Source organism: Bombus affinis, chromosome 13, assembly GCF_024516045.1.
Source record: "Bombus affinis isolate iyBomAffi1 chromosome 13, iyBomAffi1.2, whole genome shotgun sequence".
NCBI lineage: Eukaryota > Metazoa > Arthropoda > Insecta > Hymenoptera > Apidae > Bombus > Bombus affinis.
In genome coordinates, this window is record NC_066356.1 from 8,159,396 (window position 1) to 8,177,262 (window position 17,867).

At 40.4% G+C, this 17,867-nt stretch overlaps 1 protein-coding gene across 3 annotated transcripts in view; it reads left to right on the top strand.

Annotated features, from left to right (window-relative positions):
- Positions 1–17,867, top strand: part of LOC126922894 (ubiquitin carboxyl-terminal hydrolase 48-like) — a 77,165-nt gene that overhangs the window by 18,216 nt on the left and 41,082 nt on the right. For all 3 annotated transcript variants that reach the window (XM_050735824.1, XM_050735825.1, XM_050735826.1), the window contains 2 exons: positions 3,981–4,088; positions 7,207–7,313. In XM_050735824.1, the coding sequence (XP_050591781.1) occupies positions 3,981–4,088; positions 7,207–7,313 (215 nt within the window). The remainder of the gene's footprint in view (positions 1–3,980; positions 4,089–7,206; positions 7,314–17,867) is intronic.

The window sequence follows — 17,867 nt, forward strand, 5'->3', positions numbered from 1 at the left end:
TCGAATATTTATTCTAATCTTACGAAGGTTATCGGTATGAAATGAAAGAGAAAAATAGCAGAGAAGAAGGAACTCTGCTTGGTGGATCGAAGGAATTTCGTTTGTAGCTAGAACGAAAGTGGAAGAAAAAGGAAGAAAGCCGAGGAAGAAAAATTATGGATTCTTTTGGAATCGAAGGCTACTTCTTTGCTTGTGAATCAAACTTCGATCGAAGTAGACTGCATCTTTTTGTTATTTTTGTTAGATTTCTCTTCAAATTTTACCAATACGGAGAGTCCATATGCAATGGAAGAGAAAAATAGCGGAGAGAAGATGGAGGGAGAAACTTTGATCACGCGTAGAATTGGACAGACGAAAGTAGAGGAAAAAGGAGGAAAACAGAGGAAGAAAAGTTAGGGAGGAGGACATTGGGTAGGTTATCAGGGTGTTGGTGAGTGAAACGGAGAGGATTCGCCCCTGTTTCGCTCGAATAATCGTGTCGTCCTCGTCGAAAGCGGTTTGCTCCAGCTAATATCGAACCATCGCCCACATTCAAAGGGATGTCAGGGTAGGAACGGTATTGTAGTCCCCTTCGAGGGCGATTCTTCTTCGAAGCGTGTCACTTTTGACGTTGCTAATGAAAAGATTGCTGTATCAAGAAATACGCGTGAATCGGGGAAAAAAACTTGGTTTCTTACTACATTTATCTTTCTTTATTTTTATATTCGTTCTTGAATGAAGATCGTTATGGACGGAAAATGTTATTCAGGGAAATCTGTCCGGCGCGACGAACTCCATGTCTGCAGCGTGAAACGAATTAATCTCCTTCGATTTCCAACTCATCTGCATCAGTTTTTCGCTTTTTATTCTATTAATTATTAGTTCTTGTGATCTAACATTCGTTCCAGGAACTTTTAGTACAGCTTCTTTTATTTTATGTTTTATGGAACCGAATCGAGTTTAATCTTCTTGACATTGAAAGTAAACCAGTATCCGATGAAAAAGAGTCTATGGCACTAACATTTAGTATTTTTGTACAGTACAATCGGATGCCGAATTTCTCGAGGAAATTATTTCTTCGAAAACGTGTTCGTACATCTCGAATTCCAAAACTACGTCACTGTAAATTTATAAAACTTGTATGAAAAATTACAAATTGTCCCTTTTAACTATTGTGGTAGTTGCGGTGTTAAAGAGATTCTTTCGCACGATGGACTCCAATTAAGCTGTTCATTCGGAATTGCGACACGAATGCACAATAATTCGCATACCAGACGAGACGTCGATAGGTCTCCGATATCCTTGTAATCATTGCGGTTTATATGATCACTGCGGTCGAGATATCATTATTCGGTACCGGTGCGTAATATCCTGCTCTATGCACGAATGAGTCTGGAGACAACAACGATCCACGGAAGACCTTAATCAACAGAGATATCTCTCCCTCGAAGCTGTTCGTCTCTTCCACCAGAGAAAACAGCACCTTGGGAGGATGATGTTCTTTGCACTCTGCGCAACGACATAGAACGATTTCAATTTCATGCTCCCAGCCGTATTAAACCTTCCGGTTGTGGCATGCTAAATCGCTTTTCCTTTGACGATGTTACTTTATTTTTCCATGTTGAAAAACAAAAACTTGGGCACCATAGTTCGTCGAACTTGAAGCTAAAAATAAAAAGCTTAGACGTAGGAAGGATTAGATTTTGAACAGATCGATTTCGTCGATTGCAAACTGTACTTTGATGCAAATTAGTCACATTAATTTTCACCTTTATCGAGGTGGAATTATTTATTTTCCTTATGCAATTATCTGATACGTATCTGTTACGTAAATTTTAGTTCTTCGAAATGGAATCGCAAAGAAAGATATTAGAGAGAGAAGGCTAATGGTTCAGAGTGTGACATCTTTGCAGTTCACAGGATATTTTCAGCGGATAAATGTCTTTATACATCATTCAAATGAACGTTAAGACGCGTCTGCGAGAAGAATGTCGAGTTAAGAAAGTAAAAAATTCAGCCAACTGAACTGAAATTCATACTTGGATTTGGACTGCCAAAATTTTTGGTCCCCGAACCTAAATTCTTGTTTAAAAAATGTAAAAGTAAGACGGTATGAGCGTATTGATGTTTGACTTCCGACCGAATTATCGAGGCATTTCCAAACGATTTCCTCGGAACGTATCCCACCCTCTTGTAGTGGGATACATAACTACCACCCCCTCTTGCATCAGGAGTTCTCGGTTACTGTTTTCCTCTTCCATCTCCTGGGAGTAATAATCGCCGTGGACCGGAAAAATTCCGCGACAGAAGTTAAACAAAGCCTCGAATGAGGAATAAAAAAAAAAAGAGAGGAGAGGAGAATCGTGTCTGTGACGAGAGAGGAAGAGGACGAAGGTGCAGATCAGAGAAACAGGGACACGGAAAGCACGAACGACGGAAAGAGAGAGAAGAGAAGTTGCTCCCTGGCTCGACTGTAATAAGGGCGGCCAATTTTCACCTCACCCCCGTGCGTCCCTCTGTTCGACTGTTTGAACAAGGCTCATAATTAATACGCATATTCGCTTCTGGAAAACCCGCTTCGGGGTATCCGGCAGGGAGACATTTTTTAAATCCTCCACAACGGATATTTGCACTTCCTCGGTGTCCTCGCGGTTTCCGCGAGCTTTCTGCTTTTCTACTTCTTTTTCTCCCCGTCCCACCACCCCTCACTCGTACATAGATAGATTTTTTCAATAATCGACATGGGTGATTCCGAGCGACACCGAGATTCCTTGTTTTATCGGAAAATTTATTGGAAAATTTTTCTTCTTTTCGTTGTATCGAGGCGCAGACTGGCGACAGGTTACGCGGCGAATGTTCGAATAAATCGAGCTTCTCAGAAGCGAAATGCGATCAATTTCACTCTTGGGAGTACAGTTTTAATGCTCGACGTAGATGCTTTAATAAAATCGTAAAAGTCGATATATTGTCAGCGTACACTTTCTGTGTCAATCTTTGTCCAATTTCGTGGCTCGTGCACAGGCTGTTCTAAGACTTTTGAGCGGAGGTGTATTTATGTATCTTGAGTTTTGCGATACGTGTGAAAATGTACAGTAAATATCTATGTCTACATCGACGTAATATCAACGATAAACGTAATTTGTCAATCAACTAAATCTGTTAAATCAACTAAACGAATACGTTGGTTTTAGGAACAATGGACATGAAATATAGTATTAATAATCCTTATGGAAAAGTAGCAATGAAAAATTACGTTTCGCCTTGCCACGAATTCCAATTGTCGCCTTTTCCGCGAAGGGTGGAACGTTCCATTTGGAAAATCCAGGCAGATTTTCCGTTCAAGTTTACCTCGTCTCTGTACGATCGCGTACCTGGCTCGTTTCGCGGGAGATATCTGTCTTTAAGAGCATTATCTGGATGGCGGACGGGTAGGGAGACGGCAAAAACCGTCCGCCCCCTCGTGGTATGTGAAAAATGATGCACAACCCCAATCCCCCGACACATCTCCACCCCTGGAATGTCCCGAAGGAAGCGTTCCTCCTCGTCGTCTTTCTGGTCCACGACCCGAAAGACGTGTCACGGACGAGGTTGCATTATTCGAAACGATTAACTGGCTGACAGTATTCGTAAAAAATAATCCTGGAAATATATTTTTAATGCCTGGGGATTTATCATGCGTACCGGTACTGCTTGTCGCTTGCAAATGCCAGGAGCTCGGGGGTGGATTTACCAAATAGCAATCGAGATATTTGCCAATGTTTTTAAGAATGAAATTGTGCGTTTATTTTTTAGAACGTGTAATTATTAGACTGTGAATGTACATATAATTCTAGGAATACAGTTCAATGATATTTTATTTCCAATATTTTAGACAATTGTGTATTATACATATTTTATGTATGTAAATACCACCAGTGGTCTGGTAATTTGAATACTTTATAATTCAATAGATAAAGTTATTTCTCAATGATTTTTAATACGAGTTCTCACCTTTGTTTTAGATACGCTGAAGTGTTCTCGAAAACACCGCCGGTTGGTATTAGAAACGGTTTTCTTCTCTGCGAACCGCACAAAGGATTTCTCTACTCACCTTCTGTCAACAATGAACTGTAAGTAATTTTTCTCTCGATTTACTATTTCAGTTCTATTCTTTATACTCCAATTTATTTTTTATTTCCTCTTTGTATTATCCATATATTATATTATCTTAATCTATTATTTTAGAAATATGTAAGAAGGAGATTCAAATAATGTCACAGATAAATCGTAGAACGCTTCAACTACCAAAGAATAATGTTTCGTTGCTCTTCAAGAAATGTTGGAACGTTAACCACGAAGAAGTCAGGATATCCTTGCTCTTCTCAAAATACAATCCATAACCACTGTATTATAAAGCAAAAGTGCGTGATCTCCTGGCACCACTTTCTTCTCTGCCCGTCCTCCGAGTCCATGCTACGTGATGGATACACGAAAATGTCACAAACACGCCCCCGGGGCCAACGTGGCAATCCACCCTCTGACCATTATGCTAAACCATTGTCCACTATCTGCCTAAGATAGCCGACGGCTTAAGTCGTCCGTCTGTTCACCCTCTGCTGTATCCAGACCGTTAAAAAATCATTTTAGCCGTCAATCTTCGACCTTTCGCCTCCTTGTAGCTTTTCTTCGTGCTTTCTTACCGACTATAGCGATTCAATTACGCTCGAATGGCTGTCCACGGAATCCTAGTTCATCTTCAACATGATAGGGGATGATAGTAAAACGAGAGGAATTTTTTAAAACCAGGGTAAACAGTTTTTACGGCGTGACCGTGAAATGAAAATTATAGGAATGTGTCAAAGACAGATAGATAATGCTTAAAAATCGGCGAAGTTTGTAAATTGTTCAAATGGAAGAATTATTTTGGGGATTCTGTGAAATTAGAAATAATTAGAAAAATGATCAAACACCAAAGAATAGTATAATCTATTAAATACCATGAAGAGTAGGTAAATTTTGCTATTCCTCGAGATTGAAAAATTCTTTCATAGTTTGACTTTGTAACAAAAAGCTGATACCTCTTTTATAGTCATTCTAGAAATGATCTAGGACTAGATTATTATTGACTGATGTTCAACTTCTTCGCGCAATCCCTTCCACTGTAATCCATTTATTACTTTTTGGATAAATGCAAGTTAATTTCTGGTTCTATAGAATTTCTATAATCATGCTGCTAGAAGATTCTACAATACGAATGCATATTTTTTTTACAACATTCTTTTGACGTTTTTCGGTTCAAGTTTCTATTATCGCAAACATGTAGAAACGAATGCGAGTTAACGACCATTCGATCGAAATTACATGGACTATGTTAAATGACAAATTATATTCAATAACGCGAACGGTGTCGTGTCTCGTTCGAGACTGGGCTTGCTTTTTTTCTATTCATCCGACGAGGATTTCTCCGATTTCCTCCCTTTTTCTCCGGCTCTCCTCGATGCATCCACCATTATTCCGGCGTTAGGCAAATACACGAGGAGAGTCGACAAGCTCGTCCGCGCGGTTTTTGCCTCGTGAAAATTCAAATGAGAGCACGCGGCATATTGCGTTGAATCGAAATTAATGTCGCGCAACTAATTATCGGTCGAGTCATCATCGTCTCGTATCAGCTGGTTGCTAGTTCGTTCGATCGCTTCGAAACGTGCCCCCATAAATTTCTACGTCGTCAAGGAACGTATATATATATATTGCATCTGATAATTTTAATTAAATCGCTTAATGGAGGAAGATTATCATTTTTCAACGTGATCATTCTCTTGGTGAGAAAACACGACTTTCTTTTTCGAAGATGCAAGGCTGTTTCGATGGAGTTCTCGGATATTTCTATATTCTGTTAGAAGTTAGAAAACGAATGAAATAATGAAACAATTATTTTACCGAGGAATTACATATTATTCGAAGGAAAAGATTTATACTTTGTATTAAACAAATACAACTATACTTTGTGCGATACAGTTATCGGTATTTATCATTTTAATTAGTCACAGTATGTAGCTGTTAATTTATTAATTTATTGACTGTCTTTTACGTATAACATAAATATTCATCAATCCTTCTTTTTATCTATTTTCTATTTAATGTCATGGCTTCTAATTTACGATCATTCGAAGTCAGTGAGTTTGAATTTTTCGTTCCGACCATGCTTCGTTTTCCCACACTTTCTTATTAGTCGTATATTTCCACTAATTACAAACGATACTTCTAATTACAAATGATACATCTTCCTATCATATTTACTCTAAATAATTGTATTTCTACAATTCTTCGGGATCCATAGAAACGTTAATGTTTCTTTATATATTTATAGACCATCCAAATTTCGAACATTTGCCATTATTTTTTCTTACAAAATTTCGTAGAGGTAGTCGTTTCTTTGCGAACTAAATCGTTGAAATCACTGACAATGGATCGTACTCTGATATTCTTATTTTACAAGAGATTTTCCATTCGTTCACGCGCATGTAAAATATTATGCAGTTCTCTGACGATTAAAGGAGAAGTTTGGGGATAATCAGTACGCGTATTTCGCGTGATTTTTCAAGGCATTATCGATCATAGCGACGCGAGATGCCGGCGCGGCGTGGTGCATGAGCTTCAGGAACCACGCCAGGATCGGGTGAACAATTGCGAGGCAAAAAGCTGGAGCCGGTGCGCGGCAAGAAATTTCTAATTTGCGGTATAATTAAGGGAGACGGGGCAAAAACCATCACGGATTCTACACCGTTGTCGGAAAATCGCGAGTTCCACCTTGCGAGTACGCCCCTGCCAGTGCTATCGTACACCGTTTGATTTTATTTGCTTGTCTCTGTAGCCGAGTGCTTATTGAGTAAATAATTGATTGGATATCTCTTAGATGTGAAGAACGGAACAAAATAATATGAATAATTGATAACAGACAGCTCTTAGACATGTTAATTAGACAGTTTTCCATTTATTATCATATCTTATTACGTTCTATTAGATAAAATAAAAAGCGTATTACTATTGGTACAAAGTGCATTGTAAATGAATGTAAATGTGTTTGTCGCAGCAATTAATATCGTAGACAATTATAACAAGATAAAATACCTCGGAAGAATACTTTTGATCCGTTTCACCACATTCTTAGTTTCCCACTTTGTTTATCTTCGCGATTTCTAATTCGCTGGATTAAACGTATGTAATAACATGTTGAAAAATTGGTTACAGGTATACCATTATAACAGCCGACGAATGGGCGAAATTGATGCAATTTTACGACGTCGATTATCCGATCATCATTAAGAAGATCAACTCTGATTTCTATACGCAACCGAGTAAGTACTATTTAAAATGTACCCCAGGAAAACATTAAGAATTTTAATTTTCGTGCTAATTGGAAAATTTTACATGTTGCACCTTTAATCAATTTATATCTTAATGGCTACTAGTATATGCATAATCTACAGTTCCACGCTTTTTAACATTTTTGAATATTTTTCTGATAGAACAACCTCCATATGTATCAGTCATGGGTTATAATTGGACGCGGACTGAAACGATTATAATGTATGTATGTGCAATGAGTACGATGGTTGCACATGTTGGACGACAGAGGCCTATCAATTTCCTGGTACAGTACAGAGATCCGAAGACTGATCGTGCAATTAACGGCTTTCTCTTTTATTCCATCCTGGGACCGTTCGATCTTATCGGCAATTAATTTTCGTACGATTCCAGGGGGGTCATTATGTAAACGATCGTCCCTAGGCGGATCGTTACCAGTGCTCCCCCACGTGTCTCTTTTTTCTTTTCTCTCTCTTTCTCTCTTTCTCTTTCTCTCTACAATGCGAACATGGCCAATCTAATTATCGGTACACGATCTCACGCACAGGCGTGTACAACTGCTGATTTTTCCTTTTTCCGACTTTAGCTGGATCTCTCAATACGTCTAGGATTTATTTGTGGCTTAATCGCGTCGTGGAAGTCGCAGGCATTTCTCTTGCCACGAATTTCACGTTTACACGTAACCGGATCTCCTGATCCGGTTAGAATTTATTTGTGACTTAATCGAGACGAGGAAATTGTAGGCAGTTTACTACAGGGAAATTGGAGTTTCTTTTTCTTGTGTCGTGTAAACAGCTGACTAATAGGGAGAGGAATGTCCCTGTGATTGACCAGGTATTCGCTCTTTGACTATCATTCGTTTTTTGTTACAATTTGACCAATTTCCTTTTTACGATCTTTATATATTTTTCTCGCTACGTTAGATAACACTAATAAGAATGATAGATAGTTAATGCATTAAATTAGATTTCTCTGAAAACGGACATAATTTAACATTCGCCTTTTATATTGAATATTAAAGTTCTGTTAAAGCTGAAATGTGTTTCAAGAGATTTTTCAACTAAGACTTGTACCTAATTGATAGTATAAAGTCTTGCGATTTGAATTATTATTTTTAAAAGATAATTTTCCTTATGTATATTTTTAACGTGAGAATGTATGCATACATGTGTATGAAACTGTACGTTTGCTTCGGTTCGCTCTGCTCCCCTCTTGTAACCTAACCCGAGGAATAATGCCAGAAGACATTAGCCACCGATTTACATAAATACCCCTCCTACGTTTGTTCCGCTGCCATTCTCGGTTGGCTTCTCTGGCAGACCCCAAAGTGTCTCATTATAATTAAGAAGTATCCTGAAAATTAACCGACAGAAAAACCGGTGCCGTCGGGGAGATGAGTAGGTGGTGCCGGTCCAAATGGGCTTCTAAAAGTTTCTCGCCCTTGATCCTCATGATTCGATCCCTCGGCAACAATTCTTTTCATTGTGGACAAATTTTACGGTTCTACGATCTTCTCTCCTCTCCTTTCTTTTTACATATACGGAGTGATGCAGAAGTAGCGCAATTCGAAGTTTCGAGATATTGGGTTGCAACATAAATTCGCCCTGCTTTTATTATAACACAAAGCGGAGAAAAATTAGTATGTTATTTATTCCTTTATAGATATTGTCTAATATTATTTTCAACTCTTCGTACCTGAAAAGTCCAGCACGCTTTTATAATGAAACGCGTACACGCAATTACAATCTTCCTGACTTTTACACAGACCACACCGTTATTATTAATCCGAGATTGGAACCGTATACGTACATATAACACTCTCGATGATGCTTCTACATATCCAACGAGATCAATTCTTCTCACACATAAAACACACGCTGTAAACTAATCCACTTTCAATCCTTTCAAACTCACCTCGACTTACGTGCATTCTCTCTCTGCAAATTGATACGCGAATCTCAGGAAGTCGGATCAGGTTTACGCATCCTCTTGGTGAGTCGGCCACGCGCAAGCCCACTTTGTCGAACGACTGATCCTTGTCGTCTAACTGGCAGGCAAATTGGGTCCCGAAGGTAGCACCAGGGGGATCTACGGACCGATGTTCACGTCGTTGGTTGCGCTGTTTGGTACCGGCGTGTCTCTCGCGTTCAAGAGACCCGGAGGGCTCTAAACATCCCATTGTCTTGTCCGTCTCTCGGTCGTGGATCGTCGAGCATTTTTTTCCGTCGACATTTGTCAAGGCTCTGCCTCGTCGGGGATCGTCCAGCGGTTCATTTGAATTGCAAAGACCGCGCCTCAATGGCCCGGCGTCTCGTCCTGGGATATCCAGTAGCCGGATCGCGGATCGCCCAGATGGAGATGTCGTTTAGGGTTAAAACCGTGATCTTCTCTACACTCGCTGACTCGCGGACTCGTGCCGCTTGATCTACATCCACGATTGATCTTCTCGTTCTACGTCTTCCTTCATCGAGATTCTGTTTTCAGCTTTTTCGTTTAGGAAATTCAGATCGTCGGCTTTGGAATCTTTATGCATGGTTTCATTGCGATTATATCACGGGAATTGTTTGCACATATTTGATGACACGATATCGGCAATTATATCGTATTTCTAGAAAAACAGGTACGCGTTAACGCTACGTTTATATTTCCAAAAATCCATCCGTACGACACGTATTGTTGCTTACTACATCTATCCACTGTACTGTAGTGCGTACTACATTCTACGCTTATACGCATAGTGTTCTATTAAAAATATAAAGGAATCTCGAAACACAAAAACTACCAAATCGCTCGAAATTGTCACTGGAAAATCCCTGCCATATGTCGCACAAATCGTCCTCACCAGGCCTTATAGAAAGCACAACCGATGATAGGAAAACGCGAGCTATTCCACCGTAGCTCGTTAGCGGTCGATCGTCTTTCGGCTGTCGTCCATTAAACGGGTGCAGTCGAACGAGGAACATTTCCTTCCCCAGGTTTTCCAGGAGCGTCGTCATCACGTCGGTGGGCCGTAGATGCCCGGAGGGTGGTATTCAATCGCGTCACCTCCGGTTCTGTCAACCGAAGACCGACGAAGGATCCTCGGCTACCAGGGTTGTCGAGTGATTGATACGAGGTTGGACGGTGCCTAATGTGTCTTCGTGAACGACGAGGAAAGAAACGTGGAAAGGACCGTGGACGCGAGAGGGAGAAAGGACCACCCTTCGAGGCTTTAAGAGTGGAACGATGGTCCGGCGGAGGCTCGTTAGTCAGGGCCGTATCAGTCACCGAAAGCAACCCCCGATTTTTTGCCAACCAGTACCAAGTGCTCGGTTCTCCGCTTCGCTTTTGCCCGTTAGGACGCGTGCCCTTAAAACGAGCTAAATTGTCTGTTTGTTCTGGACTCCTGGTCTTGCTTGCCCTCTGTCCTCGTACGGGGGTGAGAATCCTCTTTTAGACGACCAGGTTTCCACGAAAGGATAATCTCGTTGTTGTTAATGGAATTAGCTTGCAATGGGAGAGGCGTTCGATTAATTATTAATCGAGCCTCGAGGAAGCTTAACCGATTAATTCCAATTTTTTGACGATTTGTCAGTTTCGCTTCGCAAGTAGACGATTAATGTTCATTATTATCGTAAGACGGAGTAAATAGCGGTAAATTTTAAAAAATAGTGTTTGTAACGTCACTGCCTTTTTCTACTCTTTATCTTATGCTATACATTAATGCAGCTTTGTAGTTGAAAAATAAGAAATATAATTCTTTCATGTTGGCGTTCCAAAAGTAACCAACGAACAGCCGAAGACCAGCTTCTAATTCAATCGAGTCATCGTAAGAAATAATTACGTCCAGATCTTGCAACTTCCTTTCACAACTTATAACACACGACATGTCATCGTAGATATGAGGGAATGCAACCATAAACGTTTCTAAGCAAACCGTCAAATCGAACCGCGTTTATTTCAACGATGGCAATTAGATCCGCTCGTTTCTATCATCTCTATCCACTCCGCCCGTTTAAGGGGTTAACGTTTCCAAAGGGTTCTTGGCCATAGCCGCAGCTTTTTTACCCCGACTGCGAAGCATGGCTCTCGAAATCGATTTCCGGGAACTGAGGGACTTTTCAATGCAATTAAAAGCGGCCCCGTGGAGAACGTCGCGTAGCCACGGTGTTTCGATTCCTTGAACGACAGTCGTAAATATCGCTTAGGCGCCAGCCGGTGTCACAAATCAGCCTTGTGTGCGCTCTCTCGCAGCTACACCAACGGCTGCTGCTGTATCGCGCAAAACCTAGGAGACGAAGGTGGACGACGAAGGCCCGGTTTCGCTACGGAATGGGGGACTTCTCTTGGCTCTGTTGCACGACCATAGCCGAACATATAGACAAAGACAGAGAGGTCTCGAATTAATATTCGGTCGGCGATTTAGATTTAGAACACGAATTTGCTGATTAGTTTCCTCCTGGTTCGGACTATGCGGTCGGACTACGCTGCACCAACCGTCCTTCCATAAATGCTCGAGCTTTAGAGAGGGGTTGTTCTCTCTCTCTCTCTCTCTCTCTCTCTGGCTTCCTGACTCGAGATTTAGTCTAACGCGCGGGTGGCTGAACTTACCAGGGGTCAAACGCTTCAGGAGGGACATTTGTTAGCTTTCTCCCTACTGCGACAAGTGCGCCGGACACGTCTTAATATATGCATTCTACGAACGATGAACACGACTTTACGACTTGTTCTCTTGTGTTGGTGGCTGCTTTGGAAAATGAATTTTGGGTTAGGTTTTGGCCATTCTTACGATACGGGGACGGAGGGGTTTACGGAATGGATTGTTCATGTTCGGTAATGTTGAGGCGTGGATCCCCTTTTGAAGGGAAGTTCGCTCTGTTCTTCTTACAGCAACATTTTTTAATTTTTCCATAGGTTCCGTGAAAGTTCAGTTATTTGTTTTACTCTGTTCCTTTTATCTACGGTGGCCCATAAAACGAACGCTTATAGAAAATCGTTATTATATCATTATTATATCAAGAAACAAATCTGCAAATGCACGACAGGCGATACTATCATATCGTAATAGAGAGGAAAATTGGGATATTCGATAAGTTGAGAGTAGAAGATCCATTTATCGTTTGAGGTAGAAGTACCATAGAATTTAAAACGAAATATCCTCCTCTGTCTGTCTCCATTTGCTATTTAGTTTTTCTTTGAAAAGATGTAACTATTTTAGATCTCACGGCCATAAGATTAGAACATCAAAGCGTCGAAACGATATTTCTTATAACAGAAAAACATGGAAATAGATTCTTCCGTGTACTATATGTCGGAGGCCGCATAAATGGCGACATTAGCCACGGACAATTAAAAGGATTCATCAGTCCGCGGCGCGGAAAATAATGTCGTAAATTAAAGTGGAAGTGGACTAGGAAAGTCGAGCAGGTCAAGTTTCGAAGGGTCGAATTAGTGACATCCTGCCGGTTTCTAGCCTTACCCTCTCTCTCTCTCTCTCTCTCTTTCCCTTTCGTCTTGCTCCTTTTCGTATCCTACAGGATATCCCTACTTGTCTCCACGCCACGGGGGTTCTTTTCCAGCAGGATTAAATGGAGCGCCTAGATGACCGATGCTCGTCCTCTAGCTACGATCCTCTCGCGATGGGACTCGAGGGGTGGTTAGAAAACAAGATAAAACGAGGATAAAGCTCACTTAGGACCTTCCTCCCTTCACTACTGACAACGACACGGGGGTGTCCTGCGGCACTGACAGCGAGAAGCCTTTGTTAATCCACAAGTCTAATCGGTCAGATCGCTTCGCTCGAATCTGTCCTCCTCTTTTGTCTTTATATGTATTTCTATCCTGAAAATTGCCTGTTACACGAGAAAATTTTGGATCTAGGTTTATCTTTAATTTAATGCCATGAGTTTCCTACCGATTTTATTCGGAACATTAAACGCATCACATACCTGTTTTCTTTATTCGCAACGAGATTATAGATACTTATGAAATTTTATGTTTTTACGAATTATCGATTAATTAAGCAAATGGAATTTAAACGAAGTTTAATCCCACGTACTAAATATTGTAAGAAGTAGGTGTACTATACTTCGGATATTTCATACATTTTTGCATATGCGCATTGCGTAGATCTTCGTACGTTGAACGTTTCCTGTAAATTTTCTCGTAAATCGAAATGTTCCATATGTTTCTCATTAGGCAAATAAAGATCGCCATTGCTCGTCAGAGTCCCTGTAATCACACTATTTTTATACTTTACATTTTCTAACTATATATGATATAGTAGACGAATTAATCATTATGAAGAAAAGAAAGAGAATATTTGTTTAAATATAATGTTCGTGTCTAATAATCGTATAAATTGTGTACTCGTGTAAGATTCGTATTTATGATATGGAAAAAATAGTACAAGTACAGCTCGTATTACGAATGGAAAAGCCGAAGGGGTTAAAATACAGCGGGCGAAAACCACGTTTGTCGTTTAATTAACCCGTCGATCGGGGATCCATTAGCGGGATCAGAGATCCTTTCGATTTTCTCGAAACACGTAGTCCCGGTTGCGGGACCGGGAACCGCGTGTAATGCTCCACTTTTAAGCCCCGATTACACGAGCAGCCAGCTTCCAGCTTTCTGGTGTGTAAGAGGATTATATCTCGACTTTGTTGTGGCGCTCGAAGACGTTCGTTAGCGAAATCGTTACGGCGACGATCTTCTCCTTCTTCGGCAGCCGAGCATCGTTAGAGCCACCCAAAACGCGAAACCACGCTCCTTGGATTCTCTAAAATCCACCCTTTCCGCTTTCCTCTCGCCGCCAACACGCTGCAGTCACCGATCTCTCCTTCTTGGTTGATTATAACAACGAGAATTCAATTTTCTTCTATGTCAAGTGCAAAAATTAACATGCTGTTTCAGATTTAATCCTTCAGTCGCGTACGATTTTCGTACATTTCTGTGCAAAATCGCGGATCAAATTTGTACCCTGTCAGCCATAAATATTTAGACGTTTGGCGATATCAACATAAATTCTATGCTCTCCGCTGCTTTAATTTTCTCATTTTCTTGTTGTAAATCTGCCGGTTGGTTCGTATAATATTTGCCGCTTATAACGCGAAATTCTGTAATAAATGTAAATAAAGTAAAATTTGTTGGAGTTTTGGAATAATTGTAACGTAAGTAGGTTCAGTTCTAATACTTATAACTGGCACTGTATCTCGTATAAGTTTATCATAAGTGGCTTTTAACGCGATACGAGAATGCTTTCATCAAATTCACTGTTTCACTGTGAAGCGCGTACGACCACGACGGAAAATATACATTTTTTAAATTTACGTTCTTTGTTGCAACGCATGAGTCGTATTTCTTATTTTACAATTTATCATACGAGTGTGTATCAACCAATAGGCAAATAATTATTCGAAATTCCTATAAAACAATCTTTTATATTTTGTAACATAATTATTGCGGCGCATCATTTTAATCCACAGCGAAGGGGATAACGGAATAAATAGAACGCGATTTCGGCGCCGCCCTCGGCTACAGGTTTAAGAAGGTGAAGGAACATTGACAGATTAAATCGTGCAGTTTATGGAACGCGGAAAAATCATTATTTACTTCCTGCCGGTGATTCGAGCGCGGAAGAACTCGAAGCATATTCGAGGGTGGATGAGGGTGACTCGTGGAGGGGTTGGGAAACATCAATCTTTCATTCACTGGACGAATTCGATGTTATGAATGAAAGTCTTCCCAGTCTTTTAATATAATGTCGCGCCGCCTGTCCTCGGCGTCTTAACGTGCCTTCGATTTTGATCGAAGACCTACGAAATTTCGCGTCCTAGTCGAATCATGTTACTCTGACATTGGTAGAAGATTTACAAGTATTGCTAGGTATCGGTGATATTGGAAATTTTTGGTCTAATCTTAAAACCTTTCATTGGGATAGATAGATAACGTTAGTTGGGATTGTTCCTCGATTCACTGCTGTTTAATTATCCCGATCTGTTACTGATTTTTAACCATACATGAAACGATTTGGATGGATATTATAATTTAATAACACACACACAATATTTCCATGTTACTAGTATATAAGTTTCAGTAGTATTACTGATATTGTTACTGAAGTTTTACAAGTATCGTTTTTGTATTTGTAATTTACATTCGACCTTAAGTTTCTGTATCTTCTTATTCGTAAACTCTCAGTCATAATCATTGGAAGATAGCTGACACGTATACCATTTATTCGGACCGTACGAACGCGAAGTTTTCATTTCGAAATACGAGAACGTATTAACACGTTTCGCGTTGATTGGGTAAAAGTACATCCGAAACTCTGCCGATTTTAGAGTTACCATTTAAGGAGATTTTCTATAAATATTGGGATTGAAAATTACTCCGTAGAAAAATTTGTGATTAAAATTGATAAAAGAAAAAAGAAAAGAAATACTTTCCTGTGACCAGTTGTTTTAAGTGATAAGATAAAAAAGGCGTATTTTTACGTGACCGACGCGAAATGTGTTAAGACAAATTAGATTGTACAGGTCTGTCGTCGAAACTCTCCTGGCGGAATGCTTTTTCTTCAAAATTCTGATTGCCCGGAGAATAAGTTTCCCAGAAAGACATTTCGAAGGGATTTGATTTTCTGGAACCGAGGCTGGAAGCTCGTCGATCATCCGATTTCACGGAGCAGTATGAGTTTCCTGCAAGCGTCCCGCCCAATTCTGTTTTTTCTCTTTTCGCCGATTTTTACCCCGTGTGTTTCTCTTTTTTCCCCCTCCTCGGTTCTCCCTTTCCCCATCTTACTATTAAGCCGATCTCCCTCGTTTCTGTGTCACGGCAGCTCTTCCTGCGGGACGTCCGACACGGCTGTCCGTGTGTTCTTTTGATTTATCGACCTTAATTAGTCGAGGATTCTATGAAAATTGCTAATGCGCTGCCCCGTCGCGTTTCTTTGCTTCTACCTTGTATGCGTCGACTCGAATTTGCCACGACCAGTTAGGACTGTTTGTCAAAAGCCTCGAATCGATTCCTTTTAACATCTTTGGCCAAACACACGAGAGAACATGAAATAGGGAATTATATTTTTCTCGTCTCGTCGCGTGACGAATAGAATTTAGATCGTCGTTTTCTTCTTTGCGCTCCAATTTTATTTTCCCTCTCTTCCTTAACATCTTTTGCATGATCGGTATAGTCAAAACAGAAATTTGTTACTGAATTTCTATTCTTCTTTCCACCTTGGCAATGATAGTTTCTTAAGCAAAAGGACGAAGAAAGTTAAGTCAAGTCTAAAATTGCAGTCTTTCCTTCCACTGATACCTTTTTCAAGTTTTTGCAAGTTGCTTTTTGGCGAATTAAGAGATTCTGTAACCGACGCAATATCTCGGACGCGTTACTTGGATCAACTTTCGGACCCAGGTGCATAGTTCTCCGGAGGATTGCGACTCCCTATCATCTTTCCATCCCTACGAAATTTCCTAATTAATTTCGAACGTAGCAGCGTCACGGTGTAATTGATTTCGACGATAATAATCGATCGGTGACAACGTGATCGTTGCTTTGATTACTAGCGGAATTTTCTCCGAAGTTAGATCCAACGATCGATCACGCGAGGCTTAAGAAATCATTTTTGCCAACCAATTACTCGGACGAATTAGTTATAAAATATCGGTAATATCGAATCACTCGCTTTTTGTATTTAGAAGTGTTTTATTTTACAATTCTCAAGCATAATGATGAACATTCGAGTAATTTGAAATTTTTGATCGACAAAGTATAACAGAAAGGAAGAACACAGGGCAGAAGAATATCTTTCTCATTCTTCGCTAAGGAACTATTCGTCGTCTTGTCGAAAATCACACGGCCAATCGCATCGGAAACTCGAAGAAAAGTTCGATTCGTCGTCCCACGAGGGATTTCGACCCGGGCCGTTTCCATGCACGCGATAAAATCCGAAGGAATCGGCGGTCGCCTATGAAACTTCTCGAGACTTGATCCTGTCCAAGTTTTTGTCCCCTCTCAACTATCCGTTTATGGTTTGACTGCCCTCGGATGGCACTTTAGGGAAATACAGGAGGAAAGCCACGCTAGCGTTTGGCTCTATTGGCAACTAGTAGAGCCTATTGTGTATTATTAGCCAATAAAACTCACTTGCTGTTTGCTCGAGACACGCGTGAATGATCCTTCGAATTCCTCTTCTGGTTTTCCAACCATTTCCATTCTCTTTGATGCATTTCCTTTTGTTTTCCCATTTGGCAATTCTTCTCTTTCACGCTGTTTTAGGCTGTCCGCTTAACCCTCGAACGATCACGGATCACATTAGGGTATAATATAGGCGATATTGGTCATGTTTCTGTCTATTGACACAAAATGGTAGGTTTTAGAAGTTTATTTCCACACACACGTAAAATACCTTTCTCTCGTTTTTATTACAAAGTACAACGTTTTCTTGTGAAACTTATCGAATATTGGCTATCAGAGGAAATTGTTAACCGTCGACCGATGTGACGCGGTTTAAGTAATTAATTAGCAAACAGCTCGGTTCGCTAATTAGGTAAAGAAACACACTAGTG